The sequence below is a fragment of the Opisthocomus hoazin genome, unplaced genomic scaffold (genome assembly GCF_030867145.1).
Source record: "Opisthocomus hoazin isolate bOpiHoa1 unplaced genomic scaffold, bOpiHoa1.hap1 HAP1_SCAFFOLD_213, whole genome shotgun sequence".
Taxonomy (NCBI): Eukaryota; Metazoa; Chordata; class Aves; order Opisthocomiformes; family Opisthocomidae; genus Opisthocomus; species Opisthocomus hoazin.
In genome coordinates, this window is record NW_027448953.1 from 51,083 (window position 1) to 67,535 (window position 16,453).

General features: G+C 51.3%; 2 protein-coding genes across 3 annotated transcripts in view; one reads left to right on the forward strand and one right to left on the reverse strand.

Moving 5' to 3' along the window:
- The window catches only part of TTC5 (tetratricopeptide repeat domain 5), a 5,664-nt gene extending 5,222 nt beyond the window's left edge, over positions 1-442 (forward strand). Inside the window, 1 exon segment of the mRNA XM_075412267.1 lies at positions 281-442. Within this exon segment, the coding sequence (XP_075268382.1) occupies positions 281-442 (162 nt within the window).
- A 200-nt stretch (positions 443-642) lies between these two features.
- LOC142359902 (heterogeneous nuclear ribonucleoprotein C-like) lies at positions 643-10,294 on the reverse strand. Of its 2 annotated transcripts, none has more exons than XM_075412270.1 (2): positions 10,204-10,294; positions 643-5,317 (listed from the first exon to the last, which is right to left on the reverse strand). In XM_075412270.1, exon 2 carries the CDS (start codon positions 3,339-3,341, stop codon positions 3,045-3,047), a length of 297 nt encoding a protein of 98 aa, XP_075268385.1. In that variant the 5' UTR covers positions 3,342-5,317; positions 10,204-10,294; the 3' UTR covers positions 643-3,044. The 2 variants fall into 2 exon arrangements, with proteins under 2 accessions (XP_075268385.1, XP_075268386.1); XM_075412271.1 differs by having other exon boundaries at positions 643-5,671; positions 10,204-10,288.
- Positions 10,295-16,453: the final 6,159 nt, after the last annotated feature.

Below are 16,453 nucleotides of genomic sequence, written 5' to 3' on the forward strand. Positions count from 1 at the left end.
TGAGGGTGGTCACTGAGGCCTGCTAGACCCTTGAATCTACAGAACCCTTCTGAATGTCCAGAGGACCACAGAAAGTTCTCCTGATGTCACTTATGGACCTGCTGATGGGTTCTAGACCCTTCTGGAAGGGTTCCCAGACCACCTATGGACTGGTGGCCACCTCCAAGAGCAGTTGAGGGCCTTCAAGAACCCCCTGAAGATCTACAGAACCCCTTTGAAGACCCTGAAGGCCACCTATGAGGGTCGGGACGTCACTTATGAGCCCACTGATGGGTTCTAGGCCCTTCGGAAGGGTTCTGGGGTCTCCTACAGGCCCGGTGACCACCCTCAAGACCAGCTGAGGGCCTTCAAGACCCCTGAAGATCTACAGGACCCCCCTGAAGCTCCAGAGGACATGGAAAGTCCTCCTGATATCACTTATGGACCTCGTGATGGGTTCTAGACCCTTCCAGAAGGGTTCCCAGACCACCTACAGGACTGGGTGGCCATCTACAAAACCAGTTGAGGGCCTTCAAAACCCCCTGAAGATCTACAGAACCCCTCTGAAGCCCTAGAGAACCATGAAAAGTTCTCCTGATGTCACTTATGGACCTGCTGATGGTTCTAGGTCCTTCCGGAAGGTTCTGGAATCTCCTACAGGCCCGGTGACCACCCTCAAGACCAGCTGATGGTCTTCAAAACCCCTGAAGATCTACAGGGACCCCCCCTGAAGCTCCAGAGGACCATGGAAAGTTCTCCTGATGGCACTTATGGACCTGCTGATGGGTTCTACACCCTTCCAGAAGGGTTCCCAGACCACCTACGGGACTGCTGAGCACCTCCAAGAGCAGTTGAGGGCCTTCAAGAACCCTTGAAGATCTACAGAACCCCTTTGAAGACCCTGAAGGGCCACCTATGAGGGTTTGGATGCCATTTATGAGCCCACTGATGAGTTCAGATCTTTCTGGAAGGGTTCTGAGATCTTCTACAGGCCTCGTGACCACTCTCAAGCCCAGTTGAGGGCCTTCAAGAACCCCTGAAGATCTACAGAACCCCTCTGAAGCCCTAGAGAACCATGGAAAGTTCTCCTGATGTCACTTATGGACCTGCTGATGGGTTCTAGACCCTTCCGGAAGGGTTCACAGACCACCTACGGGACTGGTGACCATCTACAAGACCAGTTGAGGGTCTCCAAAACCCCTTGAAGATCTACAGAACCCCTTTGAAGACCCTGAAGGCCACCTACGAGGGTCGGACGTCACTTATGGACCTGCTGCTGGGTTCTACACCCTTCCGGAAGGGTTCCCAGACCACCTATGGGACTGCTGGCCATCTACAAGCCGGTTGAGGGCCTTCAAGAACCCTTGAAGATCTACAGAACCCCTCTGAAGCCCTAGAGAACCATGGGAAGTTCTCCGGATGTCACTTATAGACCCGCTGATGGGTTCTAAACCCTTCTGGAAGGGTTCCCAGACCACCTACGAGACTGGTGACCATCTACAAGACCAGTTGAGGGCCTCCAAAACCCCCTGAAGATCTAGAGAACCCCTCTGAAGCCCTAGAGAACCACGGAAAGTTCTCCCAATGTCACTTATGGACCTGCTGATGGGTTCTAGACCCTTCCGGAAGGGTTCCAGACCACCCACAGGACTGGTGACCACCTCCAAGACCAGCTGAGGGCCTTCAAGAGCCCTTGAAGATCTACAGAACCCCTTTGAAGACCCTGAAGGCCACCTATGAGAGTTTGGACGTCACTTATGGGCCCACTGATGGGTTCCAGATCCTTCTGGAGGGTTCTGAGATCTTCTACATGCCTAGTGACCACTCTGACGTCAAGCTGAAGGCCTTCAAGACCCTTGAAAATCTACAGAACTCTTCTGAATGTCCAGAGGACCACAGAAAGTTCTCCTGATGTCACTTATGGACCTGCTGATGGGTTCTAGGTCCTTCCGGAAGGGTTCCCAGACCACCTATGGGACTGCTGGCCACCTCCAAGACCAGTTGAGAGCCTTGAGAACCCTTGAAGGTCTACAGAACCCCTCTGACGCCCTAGAGCACCATAGGAAGTTCTCCTGATGTCACTTATGGACCTGCTGATGGGTTCTACACCCTTCCAGAAGGGTTCCCAGATCACCTATGGGACTGGTGGCCACCTCCAAAACCAGTTGAGGGCCTTCAGAACCCCTTGAAGATCTACAGAACCCCTTTGAAGACCCTGAAGGCCACCTATGAGAGTTTGGACGTCACTTATGGGCCCGGCAGCGGGTTCTAGACCCTTCTGGAAAGGTTCTGTGATCTTCTACAGGCCTGGTGACCACCCTCAAGACCAGCTGATGGTCTTCAAATCCCCCTGAAGATCTACAGAACCCCTCTGAAGCTCTAGAGAACCACGGAAAGTTCTCCTGATGTCATTTATGGACCTGCTAATGGGTTCTAGACCCTTCCGGAAGGGTTCCCAGACCACCTATGGGACTGCTGGCCATCTACAAGCCCGGTTGAGGGCCTTCAAGAACCTTGAAGATCTACAGAACCCCTTTGAAGACCCTGAAGGCCACCTACGAGGGTCGAGACGTCACTTATGGGCCTGCTGATGGATTCTAAACCCTTCCGGAAGGGTTCCCAGACCACCTATGGGACTGCTGGCCATCTACAAAACCAGTTGAGGGCCTTCAAGACCCCCTGAAGACCTACAGAACCCCTCTGAAGCCCTAGAGAACCATGAAAGTTCTCCTGATGTCACTTATGGACCTGCTGATGGATTCTACACCCTTCCAGAAGGTTTCCAAGACCACCTACAGGACTGGGGGCCATCTACAAGCCCAGTTGAGGGCCTTCAGGAACCCTTGAAGATCTACAGAACCCCTCTGAAGCTCTAGAGAACCATGGAAAGTTCTCCTGATGTCACTTATGGACCTGCTGATGGGTTCTAAACCTTTCTGGAAGGGTTCCCAGATCACCTGTGGGACTGGTGGCCACCTCCAAACCAGTTGAGGGCCTTCAAAACCCCTTGAAGATCTACAGAACCCCTCTGAAGACCCTGAAGGCCACTTATGAGGGTTTGGACGTCACTTATGGACCCGGTGGTGGGTTCTGGGCCCTCCCCGCCCCCGCGTGGCCTCACCCAAGACCTGGCCGGCGATCATCCGCCCGTCCTCGCCGGCGACGGCGGCGCGGGCGTTGCGCTCGTTGACGTACTGGACGAAGGCGAAGCCCTTGTGGACGGAGCAGCCGACGATCTTGCCGTACTTGGAGAAGATGGCCTCCACGTCGCTCTTCTTCACCACCAGGGTGTTGAGGTTGCCGATGAAGACGCGGGAGTTCATGGAGCGCGGGTCCGTCTTGTTGGTCACGTTGCTGGCCATGGTGGTGGGTGGGGTGGGGGGTGGGGGGGAGGGGCGGCACCTGCGGTGGGGGGAGGGGTGGCGGGTGACGTCTCCAGGTCCTCCCGCGGCGGGGAGGGGGGTGGAGATTTGGAGCCGGCGGTGGAGATAGGTGGGGCGGGTGGTGGACACAGGTGGGGTGGTGGAGATGGGAGGTGGAGATATGGGGGGGGTGGGGTCATGGGGTGATGGGGGGCGGGGTTTGGGGCCGCTCGTTAGCGGCAGCTCGTTAGCGGGGAGCTCGGCGGCGGCCCCGAGGGGGTTTGGAGGACCTCAGGTGGTTGGAGCTGATGGTGTTCACCATGACTCTCACCAACCTACCAGGACCTCCGAGGAATCGCCTCGTTAGCGGAGGTCTTCGTTAGCAGAGCTCGTTAGGAGGAGCTCATTAGGAAGAGCTCGTTAGGAGGAGCTCGTTAGGAGGAGCTCATTAGGAGGAGCTCATTAGAAGGAGCTCATTAGCGACCCCAAAAGAGATCTTGGAGACCTCAAGGTGGTTGGAGCTCAAGATCTCCATCATGGCCACCATCATCTCCACCAACCAATAAAGACCTCCATGGAGCTTCTTCGTTAGCAGAGCTCATTAGGAGGAGCTCGTTAGGAGGAGCTCGTTAGCGACCCCCAGAAGAGATCTTGGAGACCTCAAGGTGGTTGGAGCTCATGGTGTCCACCATCATCTCCACCGACCAACCAGGAGCTCCATGCAGATGCCTCGTTAGCGAAGGTCCTCATTAGCAAAGCTCGTTAGGAGGAGCTCATTAAGAGGACATCGTTAGCACGACCTCGTTAGCGACCCCTGAAAGAGATCTTGGAGATCTCAAGGTGACTGGACATCATGGTCTCCATCATAACCACCATCATCTCCACCAATTAACCATGACCTCCATGGAGTTTCCTCGTTAGCGGAGCTCCTCGTTAGCAGAACTCCTCATTAGCAACCTCATTAGCAAGGACCTCATTAGCAGGAGCTCATTAGCGACCCCCATGACAGGCTCTGGGGACCTGAAGGTGGTTGGACCTCCTGGTGTCCATCATGGCCGCCATCATGGCCACCACCGAGGAGCTCCATGGAATTCCCTCATTAGTGGAGCTCGTTAGGAGGAGCTCGTTAGGAGGAGCTCGTTAGCGACCCCCCCGAGGAGATCCTGGAGACCTCAAGGTGGTTGGACCTCCCGATCCCCATCATGGCCGCCATCACCTCCACCGACCAATCAGGAGCTCCGTGGGGCTCCCTCGTTAGCGCGGCTCCTCTTTAGCGTCACCTCGTTAGCGGGCAGCTCGCTAACGACCCCCGCCGGAGGGGTTTTGGGTACCTCGACGTGATTGGACCGCCCGGTCCTCCGCCCACCCCCGCCATCCCCTCCCCCGGCCAACCACGTGGGCGGGGCTCCCTCGTTAGCCCCGCCCCCCACAAGCCCCGCCCCCGCCAGCCTGACCCGCCCCTCCTTAATTAGCGGCTCGTTAGCTTACCGTGGGGGGGGGGAGGGGGGAGGGGCGTCCGTGGGTCGGCGGCGGCGTCGGGGGGGGAGGGGGCGGGGAGGGGGCGGGGCTTCGGTGGGGGGAGGGGCGGGCCCGGAAAAAGGCCGGAAAAGGGGGAAAAAATAAAAAAATAAAAAAATAAAAAAAATTAAAAAAAAAAAAAAAAAATAAAAAACACCCAAAAACAATAAAAAAAATAAAAAATATTAAAAATAAAAACCGGGAAAATGATCAAATCCCCTCAAATCCCCCCAAAATGTGACCGGGGGGGGGGGTGGGGGAGGGGTTGGGCGCCGCCCCCCCCGCCAGGGGGGAGGGGAAGGGGGGTGGGGGGGTGGGGGGGAGGGGCCCTGGGAGGGGGGAGGGGCCCATGGCCGGGGTGGGGGGAGGGGCAAAAGGCGTCGCTTCAGTTTTTTTTTGGGGGGAAAAACGGAGATTTTGGTCAACTTACGGTCGCCGCCGGCTCTAAAAAAATCGCGCTGTGAAAAGACACAAAAAGGGGGGAAAAATTGGGGGGGGGGGAGGGGCGGGGCGGTCAATTGGGGGAGGGGCGGCAGGCCCCGCCCCCGCGGGCCCCGCCCCGCCGAGCCAGGCCCCGCCCCCGCCCCCCCAGAGCTCCGTCCGCTCCCCCCCCCCCCCCCCCCGCAGTCCAGAGAAAATCGAAAGTCGGGGAACAAAATGGCGCCGGGGGGAGGGGCTTGGGGTGGGGGAGGGGCTAAGGAGGGGAGGAGCTAAGGAGGGGGAGGAGCTAAGGAGGGGAGGGGTTAAGGAGGGGGAGGGGTTAAGGAGGGGGAGGGGCTAAGGGGAGGGGGCCGGCTCCGCCTGGCTGCGCCCTGTGGAAGGAGAAGGGGAGAGCTGAGCCACGCCCCCCTCCGGGGTGGCCACGCCCCCCGCCCCAGCTGAGGCCACGCCCCCTCCCCGGCTCCCCCCTCCCCCCCCCATTGATTCACCTTTGGGGGGGACCTCGGAAATGGGGGGGGGAATTGAGGGGGGGGAGTTTAGAGGGGAATTCCATGGAAAATTTTAATTTCAAATTTTAAAGAAAAATTTAAATTAAAATTTTGGGGGGAAATTTAAAATTTGGGGGGAAACTGAAGCCTGAGGGAAATTAAGATTAAAAATTTGGGGAAGAATTTTAATAAAGATCACAAGGGTAAATTAATGTCATGTTTTGGGGGGATTCTAACTTAAAATTTTGGGGAAATTTTAAAATTTTGGGAAATATTTAAATACAAATGGAAAAATTCTAAGCATTTTTTAATTTAAATTTTAAAATAAAAATTATAAGAAAACAAACTAAGTTTTAGGGACAACTACAACTTAGTGGAAATTATATTATTTTTGGGGGGAAAAATAAAATTTTACAGAAAACCCAAATTTAACTTTTGGGGCAAGCTAAAGAAAATGGAAATTAGAATTTCAATTAACACTTCAACAAAACTAAAATATAATTTATATTTTTAAATTAACATTTTAAAGGAAAATATCAGGGAGAAACCCAAAAGGGAAATTTTAAAGGTTGGAAATTTGAGGGGAAATTTTGAAAAAAGTTTGGAAAGCAAAATTTAAAGAAAAATTTAAAGAGAGAAATTTAAACGGAAATTTCAGGGGAAATTCCAAAGCAAATTAGAAAAGGAGAAATTCAAAGGGTGAATATTTTTTGGAAATTTTATAGGGGAAATCTGAAAATTTTAAAGGAAAATTTGAGGCAATTTTAAAGGAAATGTGAGGGGCAAATTGTAAATGAAAATTTGAGGGGAAAATTAAAAATTCTGGAGGGAGATTTCAAAGGAAAATTGAAATAATACTGAAGAAAATTTTAGAGGCAAATTTTAAAGGAAAATTTAGATTGGAAATTTTGAGAGGACTTTGAAGAAAAATTGGAGAATTTTCAGCTTAAATTTATGAGAATTTGATGAGGGAAATTTAGTAAAAAATCCATAAAAAGAAAATTTAAAGAAAATTCAAGAGAAAAAACTGAAAAAATTTGGGGTAAATTTTGAATTTTACAATTCTACATAAAATTACAAGTAAAATTTTTAAAGGAAAATTTTAAAAGGAAAATTCAAGGGGGAAATTTAAGGGTAAAAATTTAAGGGGGGGAATTTAAAGCGGAAAAATTTTGGAAAAAGGGGGAAAAATTTTAAGGGGAAAAATTTAAAGGGGGAAAAATTTAAAGGGGGAAAAATTTAAAGGGGGAAAAATTTAAAGGGGGAAATTTGGGCCCGGAGGCCATTTTAGCCCCTAAAAATGTGAATTTGGGGCGGGGGGAGGGGAAGGGATTCGGGGTGGTTTGCCCCCAAAACTGAGGGGAAATTCGGGGATCTGGGGGCATTTTTGGCCATTTTCACCCCAAAAACGGAGAGGGGGAGGGGGCTGCGGGCCGGATTTCCCCGGATTCGACCCCAAAATGGTGCGGGAACGGGAGCTGCCGCCACTTTGACGCTAAAAAATTGGGTGAAAAATGGGATTTTCCTGGGTTTGAGCCCCGAAATGCGGGGGGATATTGGATTTTTGCCCTTTTTCCCCCAAAAAATAGGTGAAAAATTAAATTTTTCCCATTTTCACCCCAAAATTGAGGGGAAAAGTGGGATTTCTGCCATTTTAGCAGCCAAAATTAGATGGAAATCAGAATTTTGGCCATTTTAATCCCAAAAGCGAGGTGAACAATGACAATTTTGCCATTTTCACCCCAAAAATGAGGTAAAAATGGCAAGTTTGCCATTTTCACACTAAAAATACGGTTAAAAAATGGCAATTTTGCCATTTTTGCCCCCAAATTGAAGCAAAAAAGGGGATTTTTTCCGGTTTCAGCCCAAAATTAAGGTGAAAAACCAACTTTTTGCCGTTTCAGCCCCCCAAATGAGGCGGAAAACGGGATTTTCCTGTATTTGGCCCAAAAAAAGGGATGGGGGGAGGGGAGAGGAAATGGATTGACCCCAGGTTTGCCTCAGGAAGCACCCGGAAAAGCGGATTTCTCCAGATTTTGCCCCAAAACAGAGGCGGGAACGGAGCCCGACGCCATTTTAACCCTGAAAACGCACGGAAACAGGGATTTTCGCACTTTTCACCCCAAAAATGCGGCGGAAAATGGGATTTATTGCGGTTTGGCCCCCAAAATCCAGCAGAAATTGGGATTTTTCCCTGTTTCGCCCCAAAAAGACGACGGGGGAGGGCGCTTCCCCTCCACTTTGCCCCCCAAAATTCTGCGGAAAAAGGGATTCACCCCGCTTTCGCCCCAAAAATGACGGGGAAATGGAGATTTTCCCGGGTTTTACCCCAAAAAGGCGGAGGGGGAGGGGCCCAATGCCACTTCGTGCCCCGTTTCCCCTCTTTTCACCCCAAAACTGCACGGAAATGGGGCTTTTTTGCCCCAAAATTCCGTAGAAATGGGGATTTTTCACTCTTTTCACCCCAAAACTACACAGAAATGGGGATTTTTGCTCTTTTCACCCAAAAATACACAAAATTGTAGGTTTTTTGCGGTTCTTGCTCCAAAATTGTACAGAAATGGGGGTTTTTTTGCTTTTTACCCCAAAACAACACAGAAATGCGTTTTTTTCCACTCTTTTCAGCCCAAAATCACGCAAAAAATGGGGATTTTTCGCTCTTCTCAGCCCAAAATCATGTGAAAACGGGTTTTTTTCACCCCAAAACTGCACAGAAATGGGGATTTTTCCTCATTTCACCCCAAAATTGCGCAGAAATTGGGATTTTTCGTTCTTTTCACCCCAAAACCATGCAGAAACAGGGGTTTTCCACTCTTTTTGCAACAAATTGTGCAGAAATAAAAATTTTTTGCTCTTTTCACCCCAAAACTGCGCGGAAATGGGGTTTTTTTCGCTCTTTCCCCCCCCAAAATTGCACAGAAATTGGGATTTTTCGCTCTATTCACTCCTAAACCACACAGGAAGGGTGATTTTTGGCTCCTTTCACCCCAAAATTGCATGGAAATGGCGTTTTTTCATTCTTTTCACCCCAAAATTGTGCGGGAACGGGGATTTTTCCCTCTTTTTGCCCCCAAATTGCGCAGAAATGGGGATTTTTTGCTCTTTTCACCCCAAAACCACATGAAAAGGGGGGTTTTTGGCTCTTTTCACCCCAAAATTCCATGGAAATGTTTTTTCCCCCACTCTTTTCACCCCAAAATTGTGCGGAAGGGGTTTTTTTTTCACGCTTTTCACCCCAAAACCATGGGAAAATGGGGTTTTTACGCTCTTTCCCCCCAAAATTACGCAAGAAACGGGGATTTTTTCGCTCCTTTCACCCCAAAATTGCGCAGAAATGAGGTTTTTTTGCTCTCTTCACCCCAAAACTACACTAAAATGAGGATTTTTCGCTCTTTTGCCCCCCCAAATTGCATGGAAAAAAGGATTTTTTACTCTTTTCACCCCAGAAATTGCACGGAAATGGGGATTTTACATTCTTTTCCCCAAAAAATTGTGTGGAAATGAGGATTTTTCCTCTCATTTCCCCCCAAAATTGCGTGGAAATGGGGATTTTACATTCATTTCCCCAAAAAATTGCGTAGAAATGGGGATTTTTCGCTCTTTTCACCCCAAAATTGCATGGAAAAAGCAATTTTTCCGTCTTTTCACCCCAAAACTACGCAGAAACGTGGATTTTTCACTCTTTTCACCCCAAAATTGCGCAAAAACGGGGGTTTTTTCGCTCTCTTCACCCCCAAACTGCACAGAAATGGGGCTTTTTCGCTGGTTTTGCCCCAAAATTGCGCAGAAACGGGGATTTTCCCCCTTCCGCCCCAAAACCGACCTCACAAACCGGCCCCCGGGCCAGCCCGGCTGCCAAAATGAGGTGGAAAAGGGCCTTTTTAACCCACTTTTTCCCTCCCAAAAGAGGGGGGGAGGGGGGGGTTTTGGTCCCCCCCACAGGGTGGGGGGAGGGGTGACCCCCCCCCAAAACGAGGCAGGGGGGAGAAGGGGGGGGGGGGGGGGGGGGAGGGGCCCGCGCTGCTGAGCCTGGAAGAGAAGCACAAGGAGCCGCCTCCCCCCCCCCACCCCCCAAGCCACGCCCCCCCAGGGTTCAAGCCACGCCCCCCCACCCCCAAACCACGCCGGCCCGGGGTTAAGCCACGCCCACCCCCCCCCTCAGCGGCCCGGGGACCCCCCCCCCACCCCCCCAATCCCCCTTCATCGCCCTCGCCCTCTCCCTCCCCCCCCCCCCCATTTTCCCGCCTCGTCCCCTCACGCCGTGAGGAGAAACGGAGCGGCCGCGCCGCCATTTTGCCCCCCCCCCCCCCCCCCCCCCCCCCCGCGCTTCACGCGCGGCCCCTCCCCCACTCCTCCCCCCCTCCCCCACCGTGGGGATCCCCCCCCCCGAAACCCCCTCCCCGCCCCCCCCTCACCGCTCCGGCCCCGCTCCCGCCGCTGCCGCCGCCGCCGCCGCCTTCGGGGGCTGCTCACAAAATGGCGCCCGCGCCGCCCTCTGCGCCTCACGAAGGGGAGGGAAGGAGGGGGCAGCGGCGGGAACGCCCCCTCCCCGAGGAACGGCGGGCGGCGGTTGGCTGAGGGAGGCGTCAGTCAAGCGAGCGGCCAATGAGAGGGGGAGAGCGCCGCCGCAGCGCGGGGAGGGGGGAGGAGCGGCGGGGAGTGGTGGAGCGGCGCTGTCAATCCGGAGGAGGGGGTGGGAGCGGAGCGGGATTGGCTGAGCGCGCCGCCCGCCAGACGCTCGGCCAATAAGAGCGGGGGAGGCGGGTTCGTGGTGACCCCGCCTCCAGGAGGGGCGGAGCGCGGGTGGCGGGGAGGGTGGCGGCGCGCATGCGCGGCGCGCTCCGATCGGGGAGGCGGGACTCGCGCGCAGCGCGGGCGGTGATTGGAGCAGGGCGCGCTGGGGGGCGGGAGGGGATTGGGCGCGCCGCCTGCCAATCCCAGCGCGGCAGCGGGGCCGGCGGGAGTCTGGGGGGGGGCGGTGTTGAACTGGTTCGGGGCTGGTTTATACTGGTTTGGGGCGGTTTTATACTGGTTTGGGGGTTTTGGACTGGTTCGGGGCGGTTCGGACTGGTTTGCGCCCGGCCCGGCCCCGCTTGAACTGGTCCGGCCCCGTTTAAACCGGTTCGGCCCCAATTTATACTGGTTTGGCCCCAATTTATACTGGTTTGGCCCCAGTTCATACTGGTTTGGCCCAGTTCGAACTGGTTTGGCCCCAGTTCATACTGGTTTGGCCCCGTCCGAACTGGTTTGGCCCCAGTTCATACCGGTTCAGCCCCCCTCAGACCGGTTTGGCCCCGATCCGTACTGGTTTCGCCCCAGTTTATACTGGTTTGGCCACATTTGTACTGGTTTTCCCCCTTTTTATACTGGTTTGGGCCCCTTTTATACTGGTTTCGCCCCATTTATACTGGTTTGGGGCCATTCAAACTGGTTTGGCCCCATTTATACTGGTTTGGCACCATTTATACTGGTTTGGGTCCATTTATACTGGTTTAGCCCCGATTCATACTGGTTTCACCCGGATTTAAACTGGTTTCAGCCCGATTCATACTGGTTTCATCCAAATTTAAACTGGTTTACCCCAATCCAAACTGGTTTGGCCCCGATTCATACTGGTTTCAGCCCATTTATACTGGTTTGGGCCCATTTCCAACTGGTTTGGGCCCATTTCCAACTGGTTTTGCCCCCTATCAAACTGGTTTCATCCCAGTTTAAACTGGTTTAGCCCCTTTTAAACTGGTTTGGGTCCATTTATACTGGTTTGGGGCCATTTAAACTGGTTTCACCCCATTTAAACTGGTTTGGACCCATTTTATACTGGTTTGGGCTCATTTCCAACTGGTTTCATCCCAATTTAAACTGGTTTGGCCCCTTTTAAACTGGTTTAGCCCCGATTCTTACTGGTTTCATCCAAATTCTTACTGGTTTCACCCCAATCTAAACTGGTTTCATCCCCAATTCATACTGGTTTCACCCTGATTTAAACTGGTTTTCCCCGAGTCCAAACTGGTCTTGCCCCAGTTCATACTGGTTTCATCCCAATTTAAACTGGTTTCCCCCCATTTATACTGGTTTCACCCCAAATTAAACTGGTTTTGCCCCAATCTAAACTGGTTCAGCCCCATTTCATACTGGTTTCATCCCAATTTAAACTGGTTCAGCCCCATTTCATACTGGTTTCACCCCAATTTAAACTGGTTTCGCCCCATTTAAACTGGTTTCATCCCAGTTTAAACTGGTTTTGCCCCTTTTAAACTGGTTTGGGGCCAAATTTAAACTGGATCTCCCCCGATCCAAACTGGTTTAGCCCCGATTCTTACTGGTTTCGGCTTATTTAAACTGGTTTCGCCCCGATTCTTACTGGTTTCATCCAAATTTAAACTGGTTTTGCCCCTTTTAAACTGGTTTGGTCCATTTATACTGGTTTGGATCCATTTATACTGGTTTTGCCCCATTTAAACTGGTTTTGCCCCATTTATACTGGTTTGGGCCCATTTCCAACTGGTTTTGCCCCCGTCAAACTGGTTTCATCCCAATTTAAACTGGTTTGGCCCCTTTTAAACTGGTTTGGGTCCATTTATACTGGTTTGGGGCCAAATTTAAACTGGATCTCCCCCGATCCAAACTGGTTTAGCCCCAATTCTTACTGGTTTTGGCTTAAACTGGTTTCGCCCCGATTCTTATTGGTTTCATCCAAATTTAAACTGGTTTTGCCCCGATTCTTACTGGTTTCGGCTTATTTAAACTGGTTTAGCCCTGATTCTTACTGGTTTCATCCAAATTTAAACTGGTTTTGCCCCTTTTAAACTGGTTTGGTCCATTTATACTGGTTTTGCCCCATTTATACTGGTTTTGCCCCATTTAAACTGGTTTTGCCCCATTTATACTGGTTTGGGCCCATTTCATACTGGTTTCGCCCCCTATCAAACTGGTTTCATCCCAGTTTAAACTGGTTTGGCCCCTTTTAAAATGGTTTGGGTCCATTTATACTGGTTTGGGGCCAAATTTAAACTGGATCTCCCCCGATCCAAACTGGTTTCGCCCCGATTCTTACTGGTTTCATCCAAATTCTTACTGGTTTCACCCCAATCTAAACTGGTTTCATCCCCAATTCATACTGGTTTCACCCTGATTTAAACTGGTTTTCCCCGAGTCCAAACTGGTCTTGCCCCAGTTCATACTGGTTTCATCCCAATTTAAACTGGTTTCCCCCCCTTTATACTGGTATCACCCTGATTTAAACTGGTTCTATCCAAATTTAAACTGGTTTTCCCCCGATCCAAACTGGTTTCGCCCCGATTCTTACTGGTTTCGGCTTATTTAAACTGGTTTAGCCCCGATTCTTACTGGTTTCATCCCAATTTAAACTGGTTTAGCCCCAATTCTTACTGGTTTCATCCCAATTTAAACTGGTTTTGCCCCGATTCTTACTGGTTTCGGCTTATTTAAACTGGTTTTGCCCCGATTCTTACTGGTTTCGGCTTATTTAAACTGGTTTTGCCCCAATTCTTACTGGTTTCATCCAAATTTAAACTGGTTTTGCCCCTTTTAAACTGGTTTTGCCCCATTTATACTGGTTTGGGCCCATTTCCAACTGGTTTCGCCCCCATCAAACTGGTTTCATCCCAATTTAAACTGGTTTGGCCCCTTTTAAACTGGTTTGGGTCCATTTATACTGGTTTGGGGCCAAATTTAAACTGGATCTCCCCCGATCCAAACTGGTTTTGCCCTAATTCTTACTGGTTTCGGCTTATTTAAACTGGTTTCGCCCCGATTCTTACTGGTTTCATCCAAATTTAAACTGGTTTTGCCCCTTTTAAACTGGTTTGGTCCATTTATACTGGTTTGGATCCATTTATACTGGTTTTGCCCCATTTAAACTGGTTTTGCCCCATTTATACTGGTTTGGGCCCATTTCCAACTGGTTTCGCCCCCTATCAAACTGGTTTCATCCCAGTTTAAACTGGTTTGGCCCCTTTTAAACTGGTTTGGGTCCATTTATACTGGTTTGGGGCCATTTAAACTGGTTTCACCCCATTTAAACTGGTTTGGACCCATTTTATACTGGTTTGGGCTCATTTCCAACTGGTTTCATCCCAATTTAAACTGGTTTGGCCCCTTTTAAACTGGTTTAGCCCCGATTCTTACTGGTTTCATCCAAATTCTTACTGGTTTCACCCCAATCTAAACTGGTTTCATCCCCAATTCATACTGGTTTCACCCTGATTTAAACTGGTTTTCCCCGAGTCCAAACTGGTCTTGCCCCAGTTCATACTGGTTTCATCCCAATTTAAACTGGTTTCCCCCCATTTATACTGGTTTCACCCCAAATTAAACTGGTTTTGCCCCAATCTAAACTGGTTCAGCCCCATTTCATACTGGTTTCACCCCAATTTAAACTGGTTTGGCCCCGTTTAAACTGGTTTCGCCCCATTTAAACTGGTTTCATCCCAGTTTAAACTGGTTTTGCCCCTTTTAAACTGGTTTGGGGCCAAATTTAAACTGGATCTCCCCCGATCCAAACTGGTTTAGCCCCGATTCTTACTGGTTTCATCCAAATTTAAACTGGTTTTGCCCCTTTTAAACTGGTTTGGTCCATTTATACTGGTTTTGCCCCATTTAAACTGGTTTTGCCCCATTTATACTGGTTTGGGCCCATTTCATACTGGTTTCGCCCCCTATCAAACTGGTTTCATCCCAGTTTAAACTGGTTTGGCCCCTTTTAAACTGGTTTGGGTCCATTTATACTGGTTTGGGGCCAAATTTAAACTGGATCTCCCCCGATCCAAACTGGTTTTGCCCTAATTCTTACTGGTTTTGGCTTATTTAAACTGGTTTCGCCCCGATTCTTACTGGTTTCATCCAAATTTAAACTGGTTTTGCCCCTTTTAAACTGGTTTGGTCCATTTATACTGGTTTGGATCCATTTATACTGGTTTTGCCCCATTTAAACTGGTTTTGCCCCATTTATACTGGTTTGGGCCCATTTCCAACTGGTTTCGCCCCCATCAAACTGGTTTCATCCCAATTTAAACTGGTTTGGCCCCTTTTAAACTGGTTTGGGTCCATTTATACTGGTTTGGGGCCAAATTTAAACTGGGTCTCCCCCGATCCAAACTGGTTTAGCCCCGATTCTTACTGGTTTCAGCTTATTTAAACTGGTTTCGCCCCGATTCTTACTGGTTTCGGCTTATTTAAACTGGCTTAGCCCCAATTCTTACTGGTTTCATCCCAATTTAAACTGGTTTTGCCCCGATTGTTACTGGTTTCAGCTTATTTAAACTGGTTTAGCCCCGATTCTTACTGGTTTCATCCCAATTTAAACTGGTTTAGCCCCGATTCTTACTGGTTTCATCCCAATTTAAACTGGTTTTGCCCCGATTCTTACTGGTTTCGGCTTATTTAAACTGGCTTAGCCCCAATTCTTACTGGTTCAGCTTATTTAAACTGGTTTTGCCCTATTTAAACTGGTTTCGCCCCATTTTGGGGCTTTTTAGGGGGGTTCGAGGGTTTTGGGGGGCCCGGGGGGGTTCGGGGGGGTCCGGGCCGCGGGGGAGGGGTGGGAGACGCCGCCGAAAAAGTCGCTTTTTTGGTAAAAAAGCCCCCTTAAAAAAAAAACCCAACCCCCACGTTGCGCTTTATTGAACGGCTGGAAAAGAGCGAGAGCCACCGGCGGCGGGGGGAGGGGCGGGGGGGACCCCCCAAAAAAGAGGGGGGACCCCCCCCCCCATAAAGGAGAAGGAAAGGGGGGGGATCCCCTCCCCCCCCCCCCCCGGCCGCCGATAAATAGAGCGAAAGAATAAAAAAAAAAACAAAAAAAAAGGGTAAAAAGGGGGGGAGGGGGGATTTGGGGGGTCCCCTCTGGGTTTTGGGGTCCCCCCCTGGGTTTTGGGGTCCCCCAGGGGGGGTTTGGGGTCCCCCCCATCGATTTTGGGGTCCCCCAGGCGATTTTGGAGTCTCTCCGGGGGCATTTTGGGGTCCCCCCGTGGGTTTTGGGGTCCCCCAGGGGGGTTTGGGGACCCCCCATCGATTTTGAGGGCCCTGGGGGGGGATTTTGGGGTCCCCCCGTGGGTTTTGGGGTCCCCCAGGGGGGTTTGGGGTCCCCCCCATCGATTTTGGGGTCCCTGGTGGGATTTTGGGGTCCCCCCCATCAATTTTGAGGTCCCCCAGGGGGGGTTTGGGGACCCCCCCATCGATTTTGGGGTCCCCCATCAATTTTGGGGTCCCCCAGGGGGGTTTTGGGGTCCCCCCCATCGATTTTGGGGTCCCCGGGGGGGAATTTTAGGGTCCCCCCCCATCGATTTTGGGGTCCCCGAGGAGGGTTTTGGGGTCCCCCCCATCGATTTTGGGGTCCCCAGGTGGGATTTTGGGGTCCCCCCATCGATTTTGGGGTCCCCCAGGGGGGTTTGGGGACCCCCCCATCGATTTTGGGGTCCCCCGGGGGGTTTGGGGTCCCCCCCATCGATTTTGGGGTCCCCGGAGGGGGATTTTGGGGTCCCCCCCATCGATTTTGGGGTCCCCCAGGGCAAATTTGGGGGCCCCCCCTGGGTTTTGGGGTCCCCCGGGGGGCGTTTGGGGCCCCCATGGCAATTTTGGGGTCCCCCCATCGATTTTGGGGTCCTCTGGGGGGGTTTTGGGGTCCCCCCACGCCTTCTGGGGGGCAAA

Bases quoted from the DNA above. Each gene is read 5' to 3' on its own strand.
- LOC142359902 (XM_075412270.1), bottom strand. From the start codon at position 3,341: ATGGCCAGCAACGTGACCAACAAGACGGACCCGCGCTCCATGAACTCC.